Source organism: Plectrocnemia conspersa, unplaced genomic scaffold (assembly GCF_051122295.1).
Source record: "Plectrocnemia conspersa isolate PC_06_02 unplaced genomic scaffold, ASM5112229v1 ptg000011l, whole genome shotgun sequence".
NCBI classification, from domain to species: Eukaryota; Metazoa; Arthropoda; class Insecta; order Trichoptera; family Polycentropodidae; genus Plectrocnemia; species Plectrocnemia conspersa.
This window is the reverse complement of record NW_028277175.1, coordinates 11,218,013-11,235,869: the sequence shown is the minus strand read 5'-3', so window position 1 is coordinate 11,235,869 and position 17,857 is coordinate 11,218,013. Positions and strand designations below refer to the sequence as shown.

The following is a 17,857-nucleotide window of genomic DNA, read 5'->3' as shown; positions in this document are numbered from 1 at the left end:
TAGATTGAACCGTAGACATTGTTGTCCGGCGCTCAACTTTACTGAGTAGGAGGAGGAGGAGGAGGGACGCGTGTCTACTTGCTCTTGAATTAACAGACCTCGACGCCTCGTGTGTCGGCCGGCGCGCGCACCTTTCGTTATGCAAATGTTTGCTTTTCGACACGTACAACGCGCCGCCAGTCTGTGGTTACGTTGACCCGCGGTACTATGGCTTGGCAACATGGTGTAAGTTGAGCATTTAACACCAAAAAAAGTCTCAATCCTTCCAAATTGGTCGAGCCATTCTCAAAGATCTACTCAACTCATCAAATCGCTGCCTAAATATTAGATGGTCTGATTGCTTAAAACATTTCCAACTGGCAAAAAAGCATTTTCTCATCACTCGGTGCGGAATGTCGCCGATGTTTGATAATTTAATAATTTAAGCTTGTTTGAGACTTCTTTTCCCATAACAATTGTTGTCATTTTTATTGCACACGGTTTTATCAACTCTTCTGCAATTCTCGCATTGGCTACTTTATGAAGCCATCAGCAGTGGTTTTTCAGTTTGTATTAAACCTAATTTGGAAGGGTTGCTCGAGAGTCAAATCGGACTCTTTTAGCTTTCAGTGATTCAATATCATGGCCTGCAAAATCTGTTCCAGCTGTCTAGACTGCTTCAGATTTGCGTTTATGACAAATCTGTTATGAACGCATGCGTAGGAAATCTGTTTTGCACGCGCTCAAAGAGTTAATTGGAATAACATTATTAACCCAGATATGCCCAGCAAATTTTGTTCTCTTAAAATTTTATTTTGATCAATGAATTTGCTTTATATATATATAAAATCAATATAAAAAATAAAAAAAAAAATTAATCGCCATTAGTTTTCCGGAAAAGTGCCATCCTACCTGTAGGTCAGTGGGCAACGGGGTATTAAAAAATAATAAAAAAATTAAGATATTTCATATATTACAACACATTTAATAGTTGTTAATATGTACATTGTCACAAAATTATCAATAATAAATTTTAACATATAAAAATATTAAAAAAAATTAAAAATTTGCTTTATGGTAATCGATAAAACATTTGGTGTGCAATCCAACATCACATTTTCTACACCTTGTCATACATTTACAGTGGCAATGTGCACATTTGGTTTGTTTTTGATGAATTATAATTAGATGGTCCATTCTATCGTATCGTATATCAATATTTTTTTTTGCAGATACTCGTCCTTTTACATGTTGTGAATTTTGTCCATATCCTTCTAATATGTTGGTCACAGTTCGCCTACAGAAATTCATATTATCTGATCTTTCGCCCGTTGTTTTATAAATTTGCCATGCGTTTTGTTCTGCAGTATCAAGAATATGTGTAATAATGGGAAAATATCATTTTTTCCTCTTATATATGTTTTATATAAACTTACGTTCTAATCAACACGATCTATTCCACCCATAAATTCATTGTATCGATTGAAGTCATTTGGCTAGGATACCTTTATAAATTTACGGTCTTTTTTAAAATACCTAGTATAAAATCATTAACAAATAATTTAATTATGAGACCATCAATAAATAAGACAAAAATATCCATCGGACTTAGATTATTATTTACAAAGTGCATATTTGGCCATTTTTCATATGTAGATTCTAATATCAGCTAATTTCTATTCTACTATTTTTTCTTCTTTCTTGCTAATTTGGTTTTCTCTTTAGAAATAATGGAAAAAGAAACGTTAAAATCACTATCACTATCACTAAAATTGTTTCTCATCACTTGTTCCCCTTCAGACAATAGTTGGCCGGTAGAAACACTGTTTATTGAGTTTTCATCTTTATTTCCATCATCTTCATCAGTTAAATTTCCATCATCTTCGTCAGTTATATCTTCACAACTATTTATCGGAGGCAGTATATTAATTATACTTTTATCCTGGTTTGCATTTCTCAAATATTCTACGATCTTGTGTAATTTCATATTCCTAAAAAATAAAAATAAAAAAGCCGCTTCCCACTGTCCCATGTGTAGGACAACGATGTTTGGTACCAATTTACTACAATAACCGATGTATCAATAAACAAAATACTTTCAGAAACTATTTGCTTAGACTAATAATAAACTGAAAACATTTATTTTATAAAAATATAATAAAAAGAAACTCACTTTGGACGACTCATTATCAATAATTTCGACGCGAAAAAAACAGCATAACTTCAACAGACGACAAACAACACTATACTTAACAATATTTCGGATTTTATTGTTTAGGATTTATTATTAGACCCTTTTTATGAGTTCATTCACGTTTTGACTCGTGTAAAAGTAATAAAAACGTCATAATTATAAAAAACAGTGACACAAGTTTAGTGTCCTACCCATGGGACAGTGGGCATATCTGGGTTAACATGGCCAGAAAACAGCCCCGACCTGAACCCAATTGGATATTTATAGGCAATCATAAAACAACAATTAAGAAAAAACGATCAAAAAATTGAGCCGAGCTGAAAAAACATATTATGGAAGTGTGGGAGGAGGAGATCGATCTTAAAATAATTGAAAATCTCTATTTATGCCAGGCAGAATACAAGAATTTATTAAAAATAAATGTGAAATTACGTCAAAATAATTTCGTTAATATGTTATAAAAGTGTTCTATTTACAAGCTTCTAATGTCCTCGATACTGCTTTCTATGAGTAGAACCAAAAAAAGGTCGCGCGCACATGTTGAGTTGGAGGCTTGCCATTATGCACTTGCCGGGACGACGAAAAAAATACACCTTTCCCAGAATTGACGCAATTATACGTTCCTAATTTTACAATACCCGTATTTATTATAACAGTAGTAACGGAAAATGAAAGTTAACAATTATAATTATGTATTGAAAATTCAAAAACGTATAAAAAATGCATCAAAGTTGATAAAACTATAAGAACCGCCATGTCAACTTTCAATTGGCCACAGCTGTACGTAATATGTAAATCTTTAATAAATTTTGTGGCGCTTTTTTATCATTCGAAAATGAGGACCTCCAAAATTATGTTGAGCCTGGGGCCTTAATCCGCCACTGGGTAGCAGAAATAATCGTCATTACATCATTATGTCGAACAACTTTCAAAGACATGAATATCTGTCTAACTTCATCTGAATCATCATTCGGGCAACTCCGTTGAGTCATTCAAAACGTGTGTTTACGCATTCACTTCGATATGTTTAATCAACAAATTGAAAACGTAAATATATAGAACATGTGCGCGTAGATAGCAGCAGAGAATGGTACGGAATGTTTTGCTACGTTGCAATTTGTTAATGATAACGACTGTTTACGCGTCTGGCATTAATGAATGCGGTCGTTCCGTCGTTCAAATAAGCAATTAATAACTGCTGCGTCACACGCCAGTTTTCATTTTCGTTTATCTTATTATACATGCATTATGCAGAAACGTTCTGGATTCAGTGGGCGTTCAAGATCCGGCTCGAGGAATACCCACGTCTGATTCATCCCTAATCTGGAGGCACTTACGAACGACCTCTACGCGAGGCCGGCTACGAAGGACGTCGTCGGCTTCCTCGTGACTCGCGTCCTCGCTTTTGAACTTGCCTGCGCCGCTTTTTTCCGCTTTGTCTCGTCGTGTGTTGCGCGAGCATGCTCGCGGAGAGAAGTGAAGGTCGGTCGTACGCAAACCAGGACAGCCCTGGCCACGTTGGCAGAGAGTGGTTTTCGCGAGGCGAGCCCAGTTATCCTTGCCCCTTCTCGTTCGTCCCTTGCTCCCGAGACTCGTCCACCTCCAAACACCCTCGGACGCTGAGTTGCGAAATGCCAACTTTTACTTCCGTCTGTCTGGGTGACTGAGAACGCGACACCCTCGTGACACCCACTTGTACACGCCCGCAATGCCTTTGAATCATTACCAATTAGCGATTGTTACGAATTTACCTAACCTGGTCGTGTCACATAAAACATATAAATAAAATAATAGCGATGAAGGTTTCCTCAGATCAATTTAAGATTGTTATGTTACGTTCCCAAAAAGTTGTATTTGGGTAACCTTCTTCTTTGAAATATATCACAATTGGACTTAAGTATGGTGACAGTGAAGGTGAATCCAAAACTGTCAACACCTTCGACGCAAAAGTATGGCAAAGGAGCGTTGCCTTGTTTGATTTATTTGATTTATCAACAGAGTCGGAGTCGTGAAAATCGACCGAATCCGACTCCTTTTTATAATTTCATTAACATTTCCGCGCTTAACCCTTTCACCGCGGCTGAAATTTGTTAGTATGTTGGGGGCACCTATTCATGCTATATTTTTAAAAATACTATGGTTCAGTTAATTCAAGTAATTTACAACCTTAAATTATACTAAATAACCATATTGCTAGACTCAAAGGTTTACGACACATTTAGGTGTCCAATTAGTACAGGCGATTTTCTTGACTACTTCGTTTCTATTTTGGACTTGACTTAATGAAAGTTCTGAAACTATAATACATGAAATAAAATACATATTCACTGTAACATTTATACATCCCATGTGAATAAATAATGACAAATACGTGAATATTTTTCTACGTATAGAAAAGTTGAAATGATATCATTTTACCAGCACCTGCCATATAAATTATATTTTCACTCGTAAAAATATATATCTACCGGTAAAAATGTATTCCGATATTATTTCATTGAAAAAAAAATCGGAATAGATTTTGGACCGCATTTTTTTAAATTTTCTTGGAGGAATAACCCAAGAATTTCTGGTTTAGAATCAGGGACATTATTTTAGCTTTTTCAATGAGGATGGAAGGCAACTGTTAGGCAGTCAGTGGCCATTTTTTTAATATTTCGATTTCATTAAGATTCATAGTATTTCACTGAATGACATGCATTTTTTTTGCCCCTTCTCCCCTCCCCCTAAATGATGTCTCTGCAACTATTTTAGAACAGCATTTTGTTTCCCTTTTAATAGATTTTTGCAGCAAAAATTATGCATCAATCACTTTTACTGATGTCGTTAAAATGTGTCTCACAAATTCACGTAAGAAGCTGCTTTATTTTGTCGCTATTTTAGAGACAATTCTCCAAATGCGGTTGACATCACATTATGTATCTCCCCTGGTCCGATTCTTTCCGAAGACAATGAGCTTCCGCGCATTGTCCGATAGCACACGAGTCTCGCTTCGATTTGGATATCGCGAAATCTCGCTCGCGCAACAAAAAGTCGCCCATTGTTTGCGGAGTTGAAAGCAAGTGAGACGCAAAAAAGTACAAATCGGAATCAACGGCCTCAGGTGTTAGATGCGCTCCACCAGGTCGCGTTTCGAGGACGACCACCTCGTTATTTTTAATAACACTTGGAAAAAATTGCCTGCGTGTTGTCACTCTTCTCGTTTTTAATACCAGTTTTTCTTGTTGTTTCAGAAGAAGAACCGACATGCATGCTACAAGCTGCAGTGCCACCCCGCAACGGGATAAGAATTGGCCCGCCGCCCCCGAGCGCGCCGATCGCCGTCCCCACCCCGGCTGGTCATCCGGGTCATCCCTCGCCCATCCTATCCGCTTTACCTTCCATGTCGATGGACAGCGGCTCGGAGCTTCCTAGGGCTAGAAGCAATAGCAACGGGTAAGCAAAATATACAGTAAGCATATCTATAACTCGTTGGTCCATATTTTGATCTTTTCTATTATCTATAGATCGAGCGGACCAAGGGCGGGTACTAGGGAAGTTCATAATAAGTTAGAGAAGAATAGAAGAGCTCATCTAAAAGAATGTTTTGAAGCGCTACGACAACAATTGCCCACTTCAACCGACGATAAGAAGTCTTCTAACCTTTCGATTTTAGATACAGCTATTAAATATATTCAGGTGTGCTTCTGAAGTATTTTATATTTTGAGCTCGAATGCCTTGATGTTGTTTTGTTATAATGTAACGTGTAATGCGTTTTCAGGCATTAAAACGACGAGAAAAAGAATTTGATCATGAAATGGAACGGTTAGCTAGGGAGAAAATTTCAAACCAACAAAAGTTATCTGCTTTAAAAAGAGATTTACCCGGCCCTCAATTGAAATTGCTTCCGACGAATCATGGTATATTTGCATGCAATTATTTGTACTATTTAAATATACAAAGATACTGATAACATACATATGTTAATAGATCGAGAATCAATGGAAGTCGATGAAGTTATACCCTCTCGCATTAGTCCCTTATTAATAAATACATCTCCAAATTCTTCGGTACGTATATAATACATGTATATGTTTTAGTTCGCTAGTTTTTGAGTCATAATAATTATAATGTTTATCTTTTTTTATAGCATAAAAGTCATAGTTATAGCATGGATACCTCATGTACATCTAGTATGTCGCCATTAAGTCGTCTCAGTCCTACCGTTCAATCGCCTACAAACATAACCTTAGATCTTACCACTAGATCGTCCAGATTAATCCATTCAACTTCACCCCAGGTATTATTCAGTTTATCAGATTTAATATTTTTTAAATTAATAAATATATTAATCAATGTTTTTTTTAGGTTATTAATTTTCAAGCCAGCAATGGTTCATCTATTTATTCGCATATAGGCGCTGCACCTCACTCAAATTCTGGCATGCAAAGAACGCAGTCGGCTCAGATCATCGGACCATTCCCTCATATTCCGAACGGAGTCGTCGCTAGCCAAAAATCTTTAAATTTAGCCGTCAATCCGGCAAGCATTCAAAGCGTCAGGGGTTTGAAAGTTAACATGGCGTCAAGTTTACCCACTCTGACGGTAACGACAGTGAATCCCGGTTCCGTCATGACGGTGCACCAAAATCAAACCATGAAGCAAGGAAAGATCCATTCCCACGCACAGCCGATCTCTACTCTCATGACGTCGGGAGTCAATGGACAAACGACTTTGGTGCATCCGGCTCAGTTGCAAATACAACCCCTTACGCAAGTAAGTTGTGTTCTAATATATTATTTATTCTAATGCTAATAAAATATTAATGGATTTATTTTTATTCAGGTCATGAACGGTAGTAGTTTAGTTGTGAGTCCAGGCATACAGTTATTCTCGACTACTCAGCAAGGTTTGCGAGTGCTGCAAACGCAAGGGGGTGCCATAGCTCCGATAGATTTACCAAATACAGGTAGTGATATTTCCGTTTCCATCGTTTTACAATGGTTTGCTTTGTTTATATATTTTATAATGTGTCAAGGTGTTTTAATTTCAGCGGCTAACAGTCCCATTCAAAGAATAAGAGACGTCCAAAAGATGGGCGAGGCCAGTATCGGTGTCGGAATAGCCAACGGAGTCGTCCGAACGAGCAGTGAACAGTTGCGTTCGAATCACATAGCTATCAAACCTCAGCATGTAGCGAGCATCAGTTCTTCCCTGCGAACAAGTAAATAAAATTTGTTCAAATCTTTGATTCGAGACTGCTAACACTTGTGCTGTATTACTTAAACTCAGTGTGAAAAATTGTGATCTGAATGTTATCTATGTTTCAATAAATAATTGAAAAGAAGCACATTAATATTAGCCTTTGAAGTGGTAATAATTTTAAACATTTCTTCATACCGTAATAGTTATGTAATATTATTTCGTAGCATAAGTGAGTTTTCGTGAGAGTCCCATATGTCTCTCAGCAATACGGTATCTAAGCGACTGAGCCCCATAAGTGACTCATGGCATTAGAAAGGTTAAGAAAAGTTGTAGAAGTTCAGTTGATCGTTGTCAGTGAAAAAATCTTTTAAATTTTTTTTCTATTAAATTCTTTTCAGAATTATTTATCTATATAATGTTATATAACTTTAGAGCAATGTTTCTTTTTTATATTAATAAAAGTAATAAACAAAAAATAATTTTATGTTTCAGATCCACAAGGTATTGCGATGATGAACGGAATTACGCCGCTTGTGGTATCTCAAGGGGGCACTCATTTAATGGCGGCTTCGTCACATATAGGAAAGGTACGTTTTTTTATATTTTGCGCTAACTGTTCCAAATATACGTATCTAACTTTTGTTATTTATTATTTTAGGTTATGGGTGGATCGTTAATGAAAACGGGAAGCCTGCCTTTGGCCGTAAATACTCAGTACCTTAGCGCTACCACAATCGTGAAACCTGTAGTCGTCGTCAGTACCAGTAATGGAGTCCCTCCGTCGTCTTAGTGTCCGTCTGACCAAAAATAATTTATTTTCAATGTTGTACGTAAGCGTATTGAAGAGAAGAAGATCCTTAAAACATCTGCTATTGCGAATCTTTAAGATTAACCATAAGAATTATACAAAACACCATTGAAATTGTGAATCATTTAAATTATAATTTTTAATTATGTATATTAAATGGTACACGGAGCAGTCGACGTATATAAATACCATTTAATTTATATATATATAATATATATGTGTATATTATATATTATTTTTCGATGGTTCAATTCGTATTTTTGTATATAAGTCATCGACTATATCAAGCATCAGCAAACCTTAGTTAAATATTGTACAATTCATTTATGTACTTGCAACAGTCGAAGATATGTGTATTTAACCTAATTTTAAAGCCTTCCATGGTCTATTGTGTCTTATGTTTTAATAAAATATGCTCAAAATAATAAAAAAGAAGCTTTTCTAAGAGTATAAAACAGTTCATTTTAAATATACTCGTTATTTAAATTACGCATAGTATTAAAACATGTTTAAATAAACATGCATTTTTTAATTGTTTAATTTTTATTGTTAAATCTGATGTTTTTTATATACTAAACTGTTGTTGATCTCGATACAGATTCTGAGAGTATATATTGAAATGAATCGGTGCAATATGTGTGTGTATAGATGATTACTTGTATCAAGTGACTGTTAAATTTTTATGAATAAGTTGTAAATCTGTATTTATCAATCAAAAAAACTGATCGTTTATTTTACCACGGTCACATTTTATAAAGGCAATCCCAAGTTTAGTATTAATTTTATTATATTTGAAAAAAAAACTTATCATTTCTTAAAATTTTCAAGAATGTTTTTTTTTTATCTATTTATATTTTTCATATGTATATTATTTAACTTATATTTTAATTGAAAAGTTTTAGTTTGAAAGTTTTTACCGATTATAAATCTCATATCCTACTTAACGAGACACTTACATCGGTAAAATATTAGTACTTTTTTTTTAAATTTTATTTACATAATCATCGTGATTAGTATTCATGCATGTATATTTTGAAAAACATTTCCATTATGAATTTTTATATCGAAGTATATGCTTATGAAAGATTATTTACATACACTTAGTCTGTATCATTTTAATTAGAAATACACATTTATGTATTGTTGGTTTCTTTTTATTTTAATGTCAATATTGCATTGCTCTAAGTACAAAGCAAAATTTTAAATATTTTTTCGAAAATTAATCGAAAATCCATATTTTTTAGTATCCGTCCATTTAATTTGATAAATTGCTTAATTGTGCTGTTAAATTGAATTTTAAGACATGTCTTTGAATAGTCACATTGTAAATATTCACAAACACAAAGAAGGTTATTTATCTCAATGTATGAAATTTGCTTTGTGCTAGTAGAAGAATTTTTTCAATAAATTATTATTGTAATGTTTATACTTCAAGCTTGTGTAAAACATAATTGTAGTACTAATAATGTATATTGAATATATCATTTCGTATATATGTGCCTTCTGATGACCTCTCCGAGTTCTTGTGAAATTAGAGTCTATTTCTTAGTGACTTTTTATCTGTGTTAATGTCTTATTAAAATTTATATATAAATATATTTATATGTACATAATGTATAGTGAATGATTTATTTATAATTCGCTGTATGCAATAAACAATTTTTGCTCATACGTGTACCATATTTGTTTTAAACAGAAATATAAAAATATATATCCAAATTTTAATGTATTGAAAATTTGCGAAATGTTAAAAATGCGCTGAAGGTCTTTATTATCTATATAATAATACATCCTATGTGACGTTTCAAAGATTTCTAGTTTATATATATATAAATATATATATATAATATTAACAACTCTTAATGTTATTGCCTTAGAAAAAAAGTTTAATATATACAATAAGAGAATATTTATATGAATATATATATATAATAATTATTATAGAAAGTAAAAATTATTTGGATTTATTACTTTTTTTACAATGTGGGAAGATTGTATTTTTGTTCCGTCGCATTCTCAATGACAACTTAGCAATTTAAGCGCCGATAGTGTGATATCAAGGGATACTTTGGATAGTATTTAAAAAAGAAAGACTGATGCGGAATGAAATGTAGGCCTAGCAGTATCTGGATTGTTCGAGATCTATTTGATATACAAGTGAATCTATCTAATATTGCTTAAACATTAGTATAATGGATGTAATTATAAATACAGGTCGATTACTACATTATCGATTTTATTACGCTTTTGTGAAACTCAAATCTTATATAAAATATATATAAATTAAAAAAATCTACACCATTGTTACAAATTATATTTGATTCGACTTATTTATTGGTATGTAGTAATTATTGAATTTATAATTCAACAACTTTATTGTGTTGTTGAAATATACAGAATAGATTATCGATCAATCTTTCTTCTTAATAACAAATTAAATATCTTATTATTTTCGTTATTTATGTTTTAGTCATTTTTTTAAACACATATTATTACTTATTTATAAATTATTTTGCATCATAAAACTGTAATTTCTATGAGACATTTTTGTTCTATATGTTAGAAACGTAACATAATGTAAGAATATTATGTAAACCAATATTAGATGTGGAAATTAAAAAAAGATGAATTATTTCACCTTGGTTTTATTTCATATATGTACAATACATATGTTTAGTTATTTATCTTTACGATTTAATTAAAATTGTAACTTTGTACTAAGAACCATTTCTTAAAAATAATAATAGAAAAATCGTTCGTCGGAATGAAAATATTTTTTTACATCATTTCTTTTTAAATAATAACTAACGAAGTTACGAGTATTTAAATCAGGGGTGGCCACATTGGAAATGCATCATAACTCCGCAGGCCATATATTATATAAAATTATATATCCCCATATTAAATTCAGATACACTATAAACATTTTTTTTGTGTGAAAAATTGTCTATAGTGTATTGGCGACTATAAAATAAATATATTTTTTAAAAGTGTGATGAATTTCGCGGGCCGGAAAAATGTTCAAGGCGGGCCGCGGGTTGGCCACCCCAGATTTAAATAATTCTTCAGTTCCTGTACTATTTTCCATGAACGGAACGCGTTCAGATACGATTTGTTCTGGTAAAATTTATTTTAGTTTAATTGAATAGTCAGCAACAGCACACTGCAGAACTCAACTACAACGCAATAAATAAAATAACCAGGATATTCGTCTCCGGGTTACCATAAAATATAATATCATTGATTGTCCCCAAAGGAAGTAGCGTTCCTGCTTCGGCGTGACTGAAAACGACACACTGAACCTGTTTGTGCTAGTCAATTTGTACACAAACTGGTATTTGATGCGGGTTTTTCAGTATACGCTTCGACGCGATTGTTGTGGTCCGTATCCAAGCATAGTTTACAAGAATTAAGAAAAAAAAATTAGCCTACCCTATAATTAAAAAAATAATAAATTAATTAAAGCTTTTACGTACTAGTTAATGCGACCTGCTCACTCAGTATGCGGATTTATTTCTCTAGAGACCCGATATATTAAAGATCAATTCCTTGCCATCGACGCCCGTGTCGTAGAAATTTCCAAAAATTTTTCAAATCAAAATTTCCAAAATTAGACACGCATTCGATAAAGTTGGACCATGAATAGGTCTTCATAAACTAAAGTTTGATTAACTATGTTCACTCTAAGCAACTATTATTAAAATTCTTAAAACAATTCATAAATTTGGCAAAACAATTTTAGTTAACAAAGCTTGTTAACTTTTATAAAATTTTAGACTATTCTATTTAAATATTTTTAGCATCAGGTAGAAATTATTTTGATTTATTTATTTAAATCGTTACCATTTATATAAACTATCTTTAATCTTAATAAATAATAATTTTCCGCATTATACGCCGGGATTATTTATTTCGGAAGAATGTTTTCTGATAGTATTATTATAGTCAATTGCTGCAATCGCTCTTTAAGTGAGCTTAGTACATTGTTATAAATTGCGTTAATTATCTTATTTTTAAACAATTCTTCTAGATTATTGCCACTTTCGTCTAAACTATTGTTTCTCAAACTTTTTAAAGTATTCTTACGTGGCGGTCTCTATAAAGAGTTAATAAATTCAAATTAACTACAATTAACATACAGCGTATTATTAAATCCACTTCACCTTCGTTTTTCTAAAAACGGTTTAAAATGAATCGCTTTTTTAATTATTGATTAATAAATTATAAAAAAAGTTTTTTTAGTTTCAATAATTAGCAATAAACGTATGAAAGTAATGTCGCTTTATTTTGCATCATGTTAAACAAAAAGTTTTAGCTGAATTTATTTTAATTTTTAAGATTATATATACTATATGTGTATTTTTAAATTTATTATTAAATTTGGGTTTGGGTTTGGATAATTCTCCGGATCGTATGTACTATTATTGAAAAACAAGTAAAAAACTTGTCTAATTTTTTTTGTTTTGTAATTTGAATTATAAAAAGCTAAAAATATTAGCTCTGCATTAGAAATCGGTTTTCATGCAGGCGTTTTCGAAGAACGTAAAGTAAAAGATTAGGTAAATAATGAGGCTATTTTGAATCAACATATCTATTTATATATACATGTACACTCAACTATTTCACCGTCGAAATATCATACAACTCCAAAATCTGTAAAATGTTATTTGGGATCTCTTCGAATTTTATTCATGGTTCTTCAAAAAACGCATACCAGGAGGGTAGAGTTGATAACGGTGACGATTTGGAGCAATGTGTGTCCAGGGGTAATTGGATAATAGTATCCGATAGGCTGATCGAAGATTAACTGTTTGTAGTGGATGATGCTGATTCAACAAATTCAATATTGGTTTCATACTCTGATAATTTGTATTCAGTAGCCATTGTAGAGTGCTCCAAAACAATAAAAAAAATAAAAAATTTAAATTAAAAAAGTCTGCAAATTACAAAAACACAATTTTAGTTATCAAAAAATATTTACAAATCACAAACACATTTTGTAGCTAATTGAGAATCTTTTATCGCGGTATGTTACGATTTTACGAATTTTAACTATATGAATTAAAATGAATTTTTCCATTTATTCATGGTCTCTTTGAAACTGCCTCGTAGTCCCCTAGGAAATCACGGCTCTAGTTTGAGAAGCACTGGTCTAAATATTCATAAAAAATCTTTAAATATATAAAAAAACGGTTTCTCGCTAAATAATTTTATTAATTATAATTTTATTTCTTTTGAAATTCATTAATACGATACTTGGCTAAATAATATTGATATTAATACAAAAGGGGCAATTTTTTAATGTTAAATACGGAATTATTTATTTAGATCGTCATCTATAGATATTAAAAAATAAAGTAGGCTATTTTTCGATTTTTGTTATGCCTGTTTTAGCACTAAATTGTTTATTATGCAGTAGAAAATGCGCGTTCGAGAACGCTCTCGCGTTTGCAAACGCGCGTGCATACAAAAGGCGGCGCGCTCGCGAAACCGCGGAGCGTTCGATCGTGACAGGTGAGAGCCGATCGGGCTGCGGGCGACGAGCTAGAGCGCTCTTCCGCGGCCCCACTGGACCTCAGAGACTTCGCCCCTCGATCGCAGCGACCCCGCCGCGCCGGGGAGCCTCCTCCGCGCGCAGACGACAGTCGACGACTTCCGACGTCAAACGTCATCCGCCATCATCAGGTCAGTGATGCGGCCTCGACGCGTAATGCGCCTCTCTATTTTGCACTCCGCAAAAGTCAAAACACCATAATAACGACCGAATCCTGCGCCAGGTCGATAAAATGACATCGACCCCGACCTATTTTTGCGTTTGCCTTTCGTTTTTTTGTTGCGCAGTCAAAAACAAAAGAATCGATTCTACACGATCGAAAATCATGAATCGCGCTTTCGTGACGTCTATGACGATGTTTACGCGAAAATAAAAATATATATAACAAAAGTGAAAATGTATCGTTTTGAGGTTATGACGCCATCGACGGATTCGTGTCAAATGTCACAATAACAAATACATTGTAATTGTGCAACGTGTTGCACATTGTGCGAAATGCACTTATACGTCAGCTGATTGTAGATATCAATTATATAAGTCGACTGTCGGATCGATTTTGTGGTTTTTTACATTGCCACCGAACGACTATAGATCATACAATATGTTACAAACGTATATAACAAATTGTGTGACAATTTTATATCGTTTATAATTCGACTTTAATGTGTTTTATTATAACATAGCGATGTGAGCCGTAGAACGATAACCACCCCGCATTCAACATGTTTCAAACGATTTTGGAATTTTTATATTATGTATGTATTTTTACTTATATTCAAATTACACAAAATGTATATATTTTTTAACTACAAATTTCTTAACTTTTGTTATTGAAATAATGGGTTGGTTCTTGGGTATTAGGGTTACCATTAGGATTTTAAAGTTGCCCCTTGGAATCACATTCAGACACTTTTGTCAACTGCTTTTTGTGTTAATTATAATTAGTGAGCTGTTTCTTATCAGAAGGACTAATGGTATGAATTTTTGCTTTATTTTAATTCATTAGTGATAGTTAGAGACACGTATCCTTAAATTATAAATTAAAAATATTTAAAGGTATATATGTATGTATATGTATAAAAACTTTGTTGGTTTCTTTTTCGCAGACGTTAGGGCCAAAAATAAACAAATGTTCACAACAGTTGGTTTCTGAGCGTGGCGCTGATATAATTAACAAGTACCCATATTTGTATAGAAACTGATTTACAGGCCGCTGATTTTTTTTTTTAAAAGTTTTTTGTGATAATATATTTTTTTTACTTTCTCGTAAAATAAAATAGTTACACTTCCTTCTTAGAGCCTAGATTTAATTTTTTTTACTGCGTTCTGTTATTAATATTTGACTGACCTTCGACAGAATCAAACATTTTGCCTGCTTTCAAAGAGTTATCTCGAAAAGCTACATGTACTCTGTAGAATATATCAAATTATAGTGTTTTATTATTTAAAAAAATCCATGTAAAAATAAAAAATAAATTGTATTAAAATTCTAATTCTACAAATAATATATTATTTTTCTTAAAAAAGATCCATTATTCTTGTTTTCATATCTTACTGATTTATTAACGTGTTATTGCACACTTGATTAATAATAACATAAATTAAACTTTTTTTAAAATTGTTGAATAAGATTTGTTCCGAAACGTTTTCGATTTTTGGAGTTTTCACTTCCTGATATTCAGATCTAAACTTACAGATTAAAATTTATTAAACTATCTCTGACATTTTCAAACGTCGAAATTTAATAAAAGGATGTTGTAAAAAATACAAAATAGGGCAATGAGAGTAGTTTTCAATTAAAATTGTAAAAGTATGATTGGTAGATTTGGAATGGTTGGATATATAAAAAAATATTGAAGATAGATGCTACCAGAGTATTTAATAATAAAGAAAGATGTACATAGATTTAATACTAGAAATAGAGATAATTTAAGGGTAGATATGTATAAGAAAGCGACCAGGGGAATATTGTACTGTGGTGTAAATTTGTATAATAATATTTCTAGCACAATCCGCAAAAATAAAAATGTAACAGTCTTCCTCAATGGAATAAAGAAACACATTCGTGCATTAAGAAATAAATTATAATATTATATTCTGTTTATATTATATTTTATATGTATGTTTTGAACAATTAGCTAAATGCGTTAATGAAATAATGATGAAAATATCACTGCGAGTGAAGAAAAATGTGCAGATACGGGTTTTTGTAATATATAATATGCATAGATAACAAATTGGGAATGAAAGTCGAGAAAAGATTGAGAGAAAGTATCGTAAAACAGGCTCCATGATAGGGCTACCACCAATCGTTCATTTACTATGGGACCGTTTTTATTTCATAATTTGTATTTCTTTGAAAAATACATGGCCACAGTATAACAATATTGCAGTTTTTATTTTGACCTTTGCACCGTTACATAATTCATGAATCCTTTTTGTTTGTTCAGCTTATTACGTGATGTATTATCGCATTGACATAGATGGCTTACATTGTCAATATAGACATAAAAAAACGATGTAGCAATTACTTTGTTTTAAGGTCCACATCGAATGAAATCACTTTATTACGTGGCATTATATTGCACTATTAAATGAGTATGACTTTAAATAAATATAGATAAAGTTTAATGAATGAAATGTACTTTTCGAACACTAGCATGATTGTGGAGATAATCTGCTCATGTGTTACATTCGTTGTACACGACCTTGTTATACTAACGCGATACTGGTTATACTTAACTCACTTTCCATAAAAGTGGATTTGAACATTATCAATACGCACACGAGTGTGTACGAGTATGATTTATTTTTTCAGTATTTTTCATACAATTATTGTAATTTCCAATTAGATACGGTAAACTCAAACTGGGGGTATTCCTAATCAGTCGAATGAGTTATCAAACTCGCTTTCGCCGAAAGAATGTTTGGTATTTTCAAGTGATCCATTTATAATACTCAGAGTTTTTTCAATCATGTAGTATTTTATAAATATTAAAAAAAAGGATTTAACATTTTAAGATATCAAAAATACTTTTATGTAATTTAGTAGACTCTCATGAGAATATTAAATTATAAACAGTGATAAAATACTGTGCAGTTTGATGAAAATGTTTTGTCACAAACAGTTATCTAACTGAGATGAGATAGCTCTATGGGTTACGTTTTGAGAATCACACGATTTGTGATTCTATTTCAGTATTCATTGACTGGATTATAGAGGTACTCTAATTTTGTATACATTCGATAAATACACATGCACACATGCTCTTCCTGTTTGCTGTTAATCAGTCGCGCTCAACCATAATCACGCGATACTTTGAGTATAATAAATGTTTTTATCTCAATTATGCTAATGTAATCGTTAACCCTTTTCTAGGTCGATTATTCATTTTTTATATTGGCATTGCGCTAATGCCGCCTTTTTGACCTGAATTCGTGCCAATAGTCTCGTCGGCGAACGTTTGGCATTTTACGCTCGTTACACGAGAGAAATTTGGAATGTTTTGGATTATGGGGGGTTCAACGTTCGGAAATTCATAAAAATTCTCAGATCATTATCTGGCGATTCTCACAGAAATCTGCGATAAAGGCACGTGTTTTGGATGTGAAATTTTGTAATTGAATTAAATGCGTATTTACTCTCCAGCAATTTATTATATACGTTGATTTTGTTAGATTTAGAAAATTACACTAATGGGAAATGTAAAATTGTGGAATTGGAAGATTGATTATTATTTATCTAAATAGAATTTATTTCATGATTGAATTTGGTTTTGTATAAACGATTTTTAACACGCAGTGAAAGTATTATTTAGAATTTTAGATTAGTTGTTTTATGAATAAATGCTGTTCGGGCAATTTTACATAATAAAACGATTAGAAAAGTCGAAAAGAGCATTAAAGAAGTATTTCACGTCGATTTGCTTTCTTAGATAAACGATTAAGTGTTATAAAAAAAATTAGAAAGCTCATACATGAACAAATTATTATTATACCCGTTTACGAGTGTATTTATTGCTTTTTTTTAATTCCATTTTGTCTATTGCATATAATAGATCAATCCACAGATTCAAGTATTCTGTAATTTTAAGCAATAATTGATGCAAAAATACAAAGTCGGTAATATGAAGTAAA

General features: G+C 32.3%; 2 protein-coding genes across 16 annotated transcripts in view; both read left to right on the top strand.

Annotated features, from left to right (window-relative positions):
• Nucleotides 1-8,166, top strand: part of LOC148229506 (uncharacterized) — a 70,373-nt gene extending 62,207 nt beyond the window's left edge. For 3 of the 8 annotated variants that reach the window (XM_088198354.1, XM_088198349.1, XM_088198350.1), the window contains 10 exons: nt 5,407-5,608; nt 5,680-5,851; nt 5,935-6,073; nt 6,144-6,223; nt 6,304-6,453; nt 6,522-6,929; nt 6,999-7,122; nt 7,192-7,377; nt 7,851-7,945; nt 8,017-8,166. In XM_088198354.1, coding sequence (XP_088054480.1) covers nt 5,407-5,608; nt 5,680-5,851; nt 5,935-6,073; nt 6,144-6,223; nt 6,304-6,453; nt 6,522-6,929; nt 6,999-7,122; nt 7,192-7,377; nt 7,851-7,945; nt 8,017-8,148 — 1,688 coding nt within the window. In that variant the 3' untranslated portion in view covers nt 8,149-8,166. The remainder of the gene's footprint in view (nt 1-5,406; nt 5,609-5,679; nt 5,852-5,934; nt 6,074-6,143; nt 6,224-6,303; nt 6,454-6,521; nt 6,930-6,998; nt 7,123-7,191; nt 7,378-7,850; nt 7,946-8,016) is intronic. The other 5 variants (XM_088198355.1, XM_088198351.1, XM_088198356.1 and 2 more) reach the window with 3 other exon arrangements.
• A 5,486-nt stretch (nt 8,167-13,652) lies between these two features.
• Nucleotides 13,653-17,857, top strand: part of LOC148229505 (phosphatidylinositol-3,5-bisphosphate 3-phosphatase MTMR4) — a 65,243-nt gene continuing 61,038 nt past the window's right edge. For all 8 annotated transcript variants that reach the window (XM_088198348.1, XM_088198345.1, XM_088198338.1 and 5 more), the window contains exon 1: nt 13,653-13,851. The gene's annotated coding sequence lies outside the window, so the exon portion shown is untranslated. The remainder of the gene's footprint in view (nt 13,852-17,857) is intronic.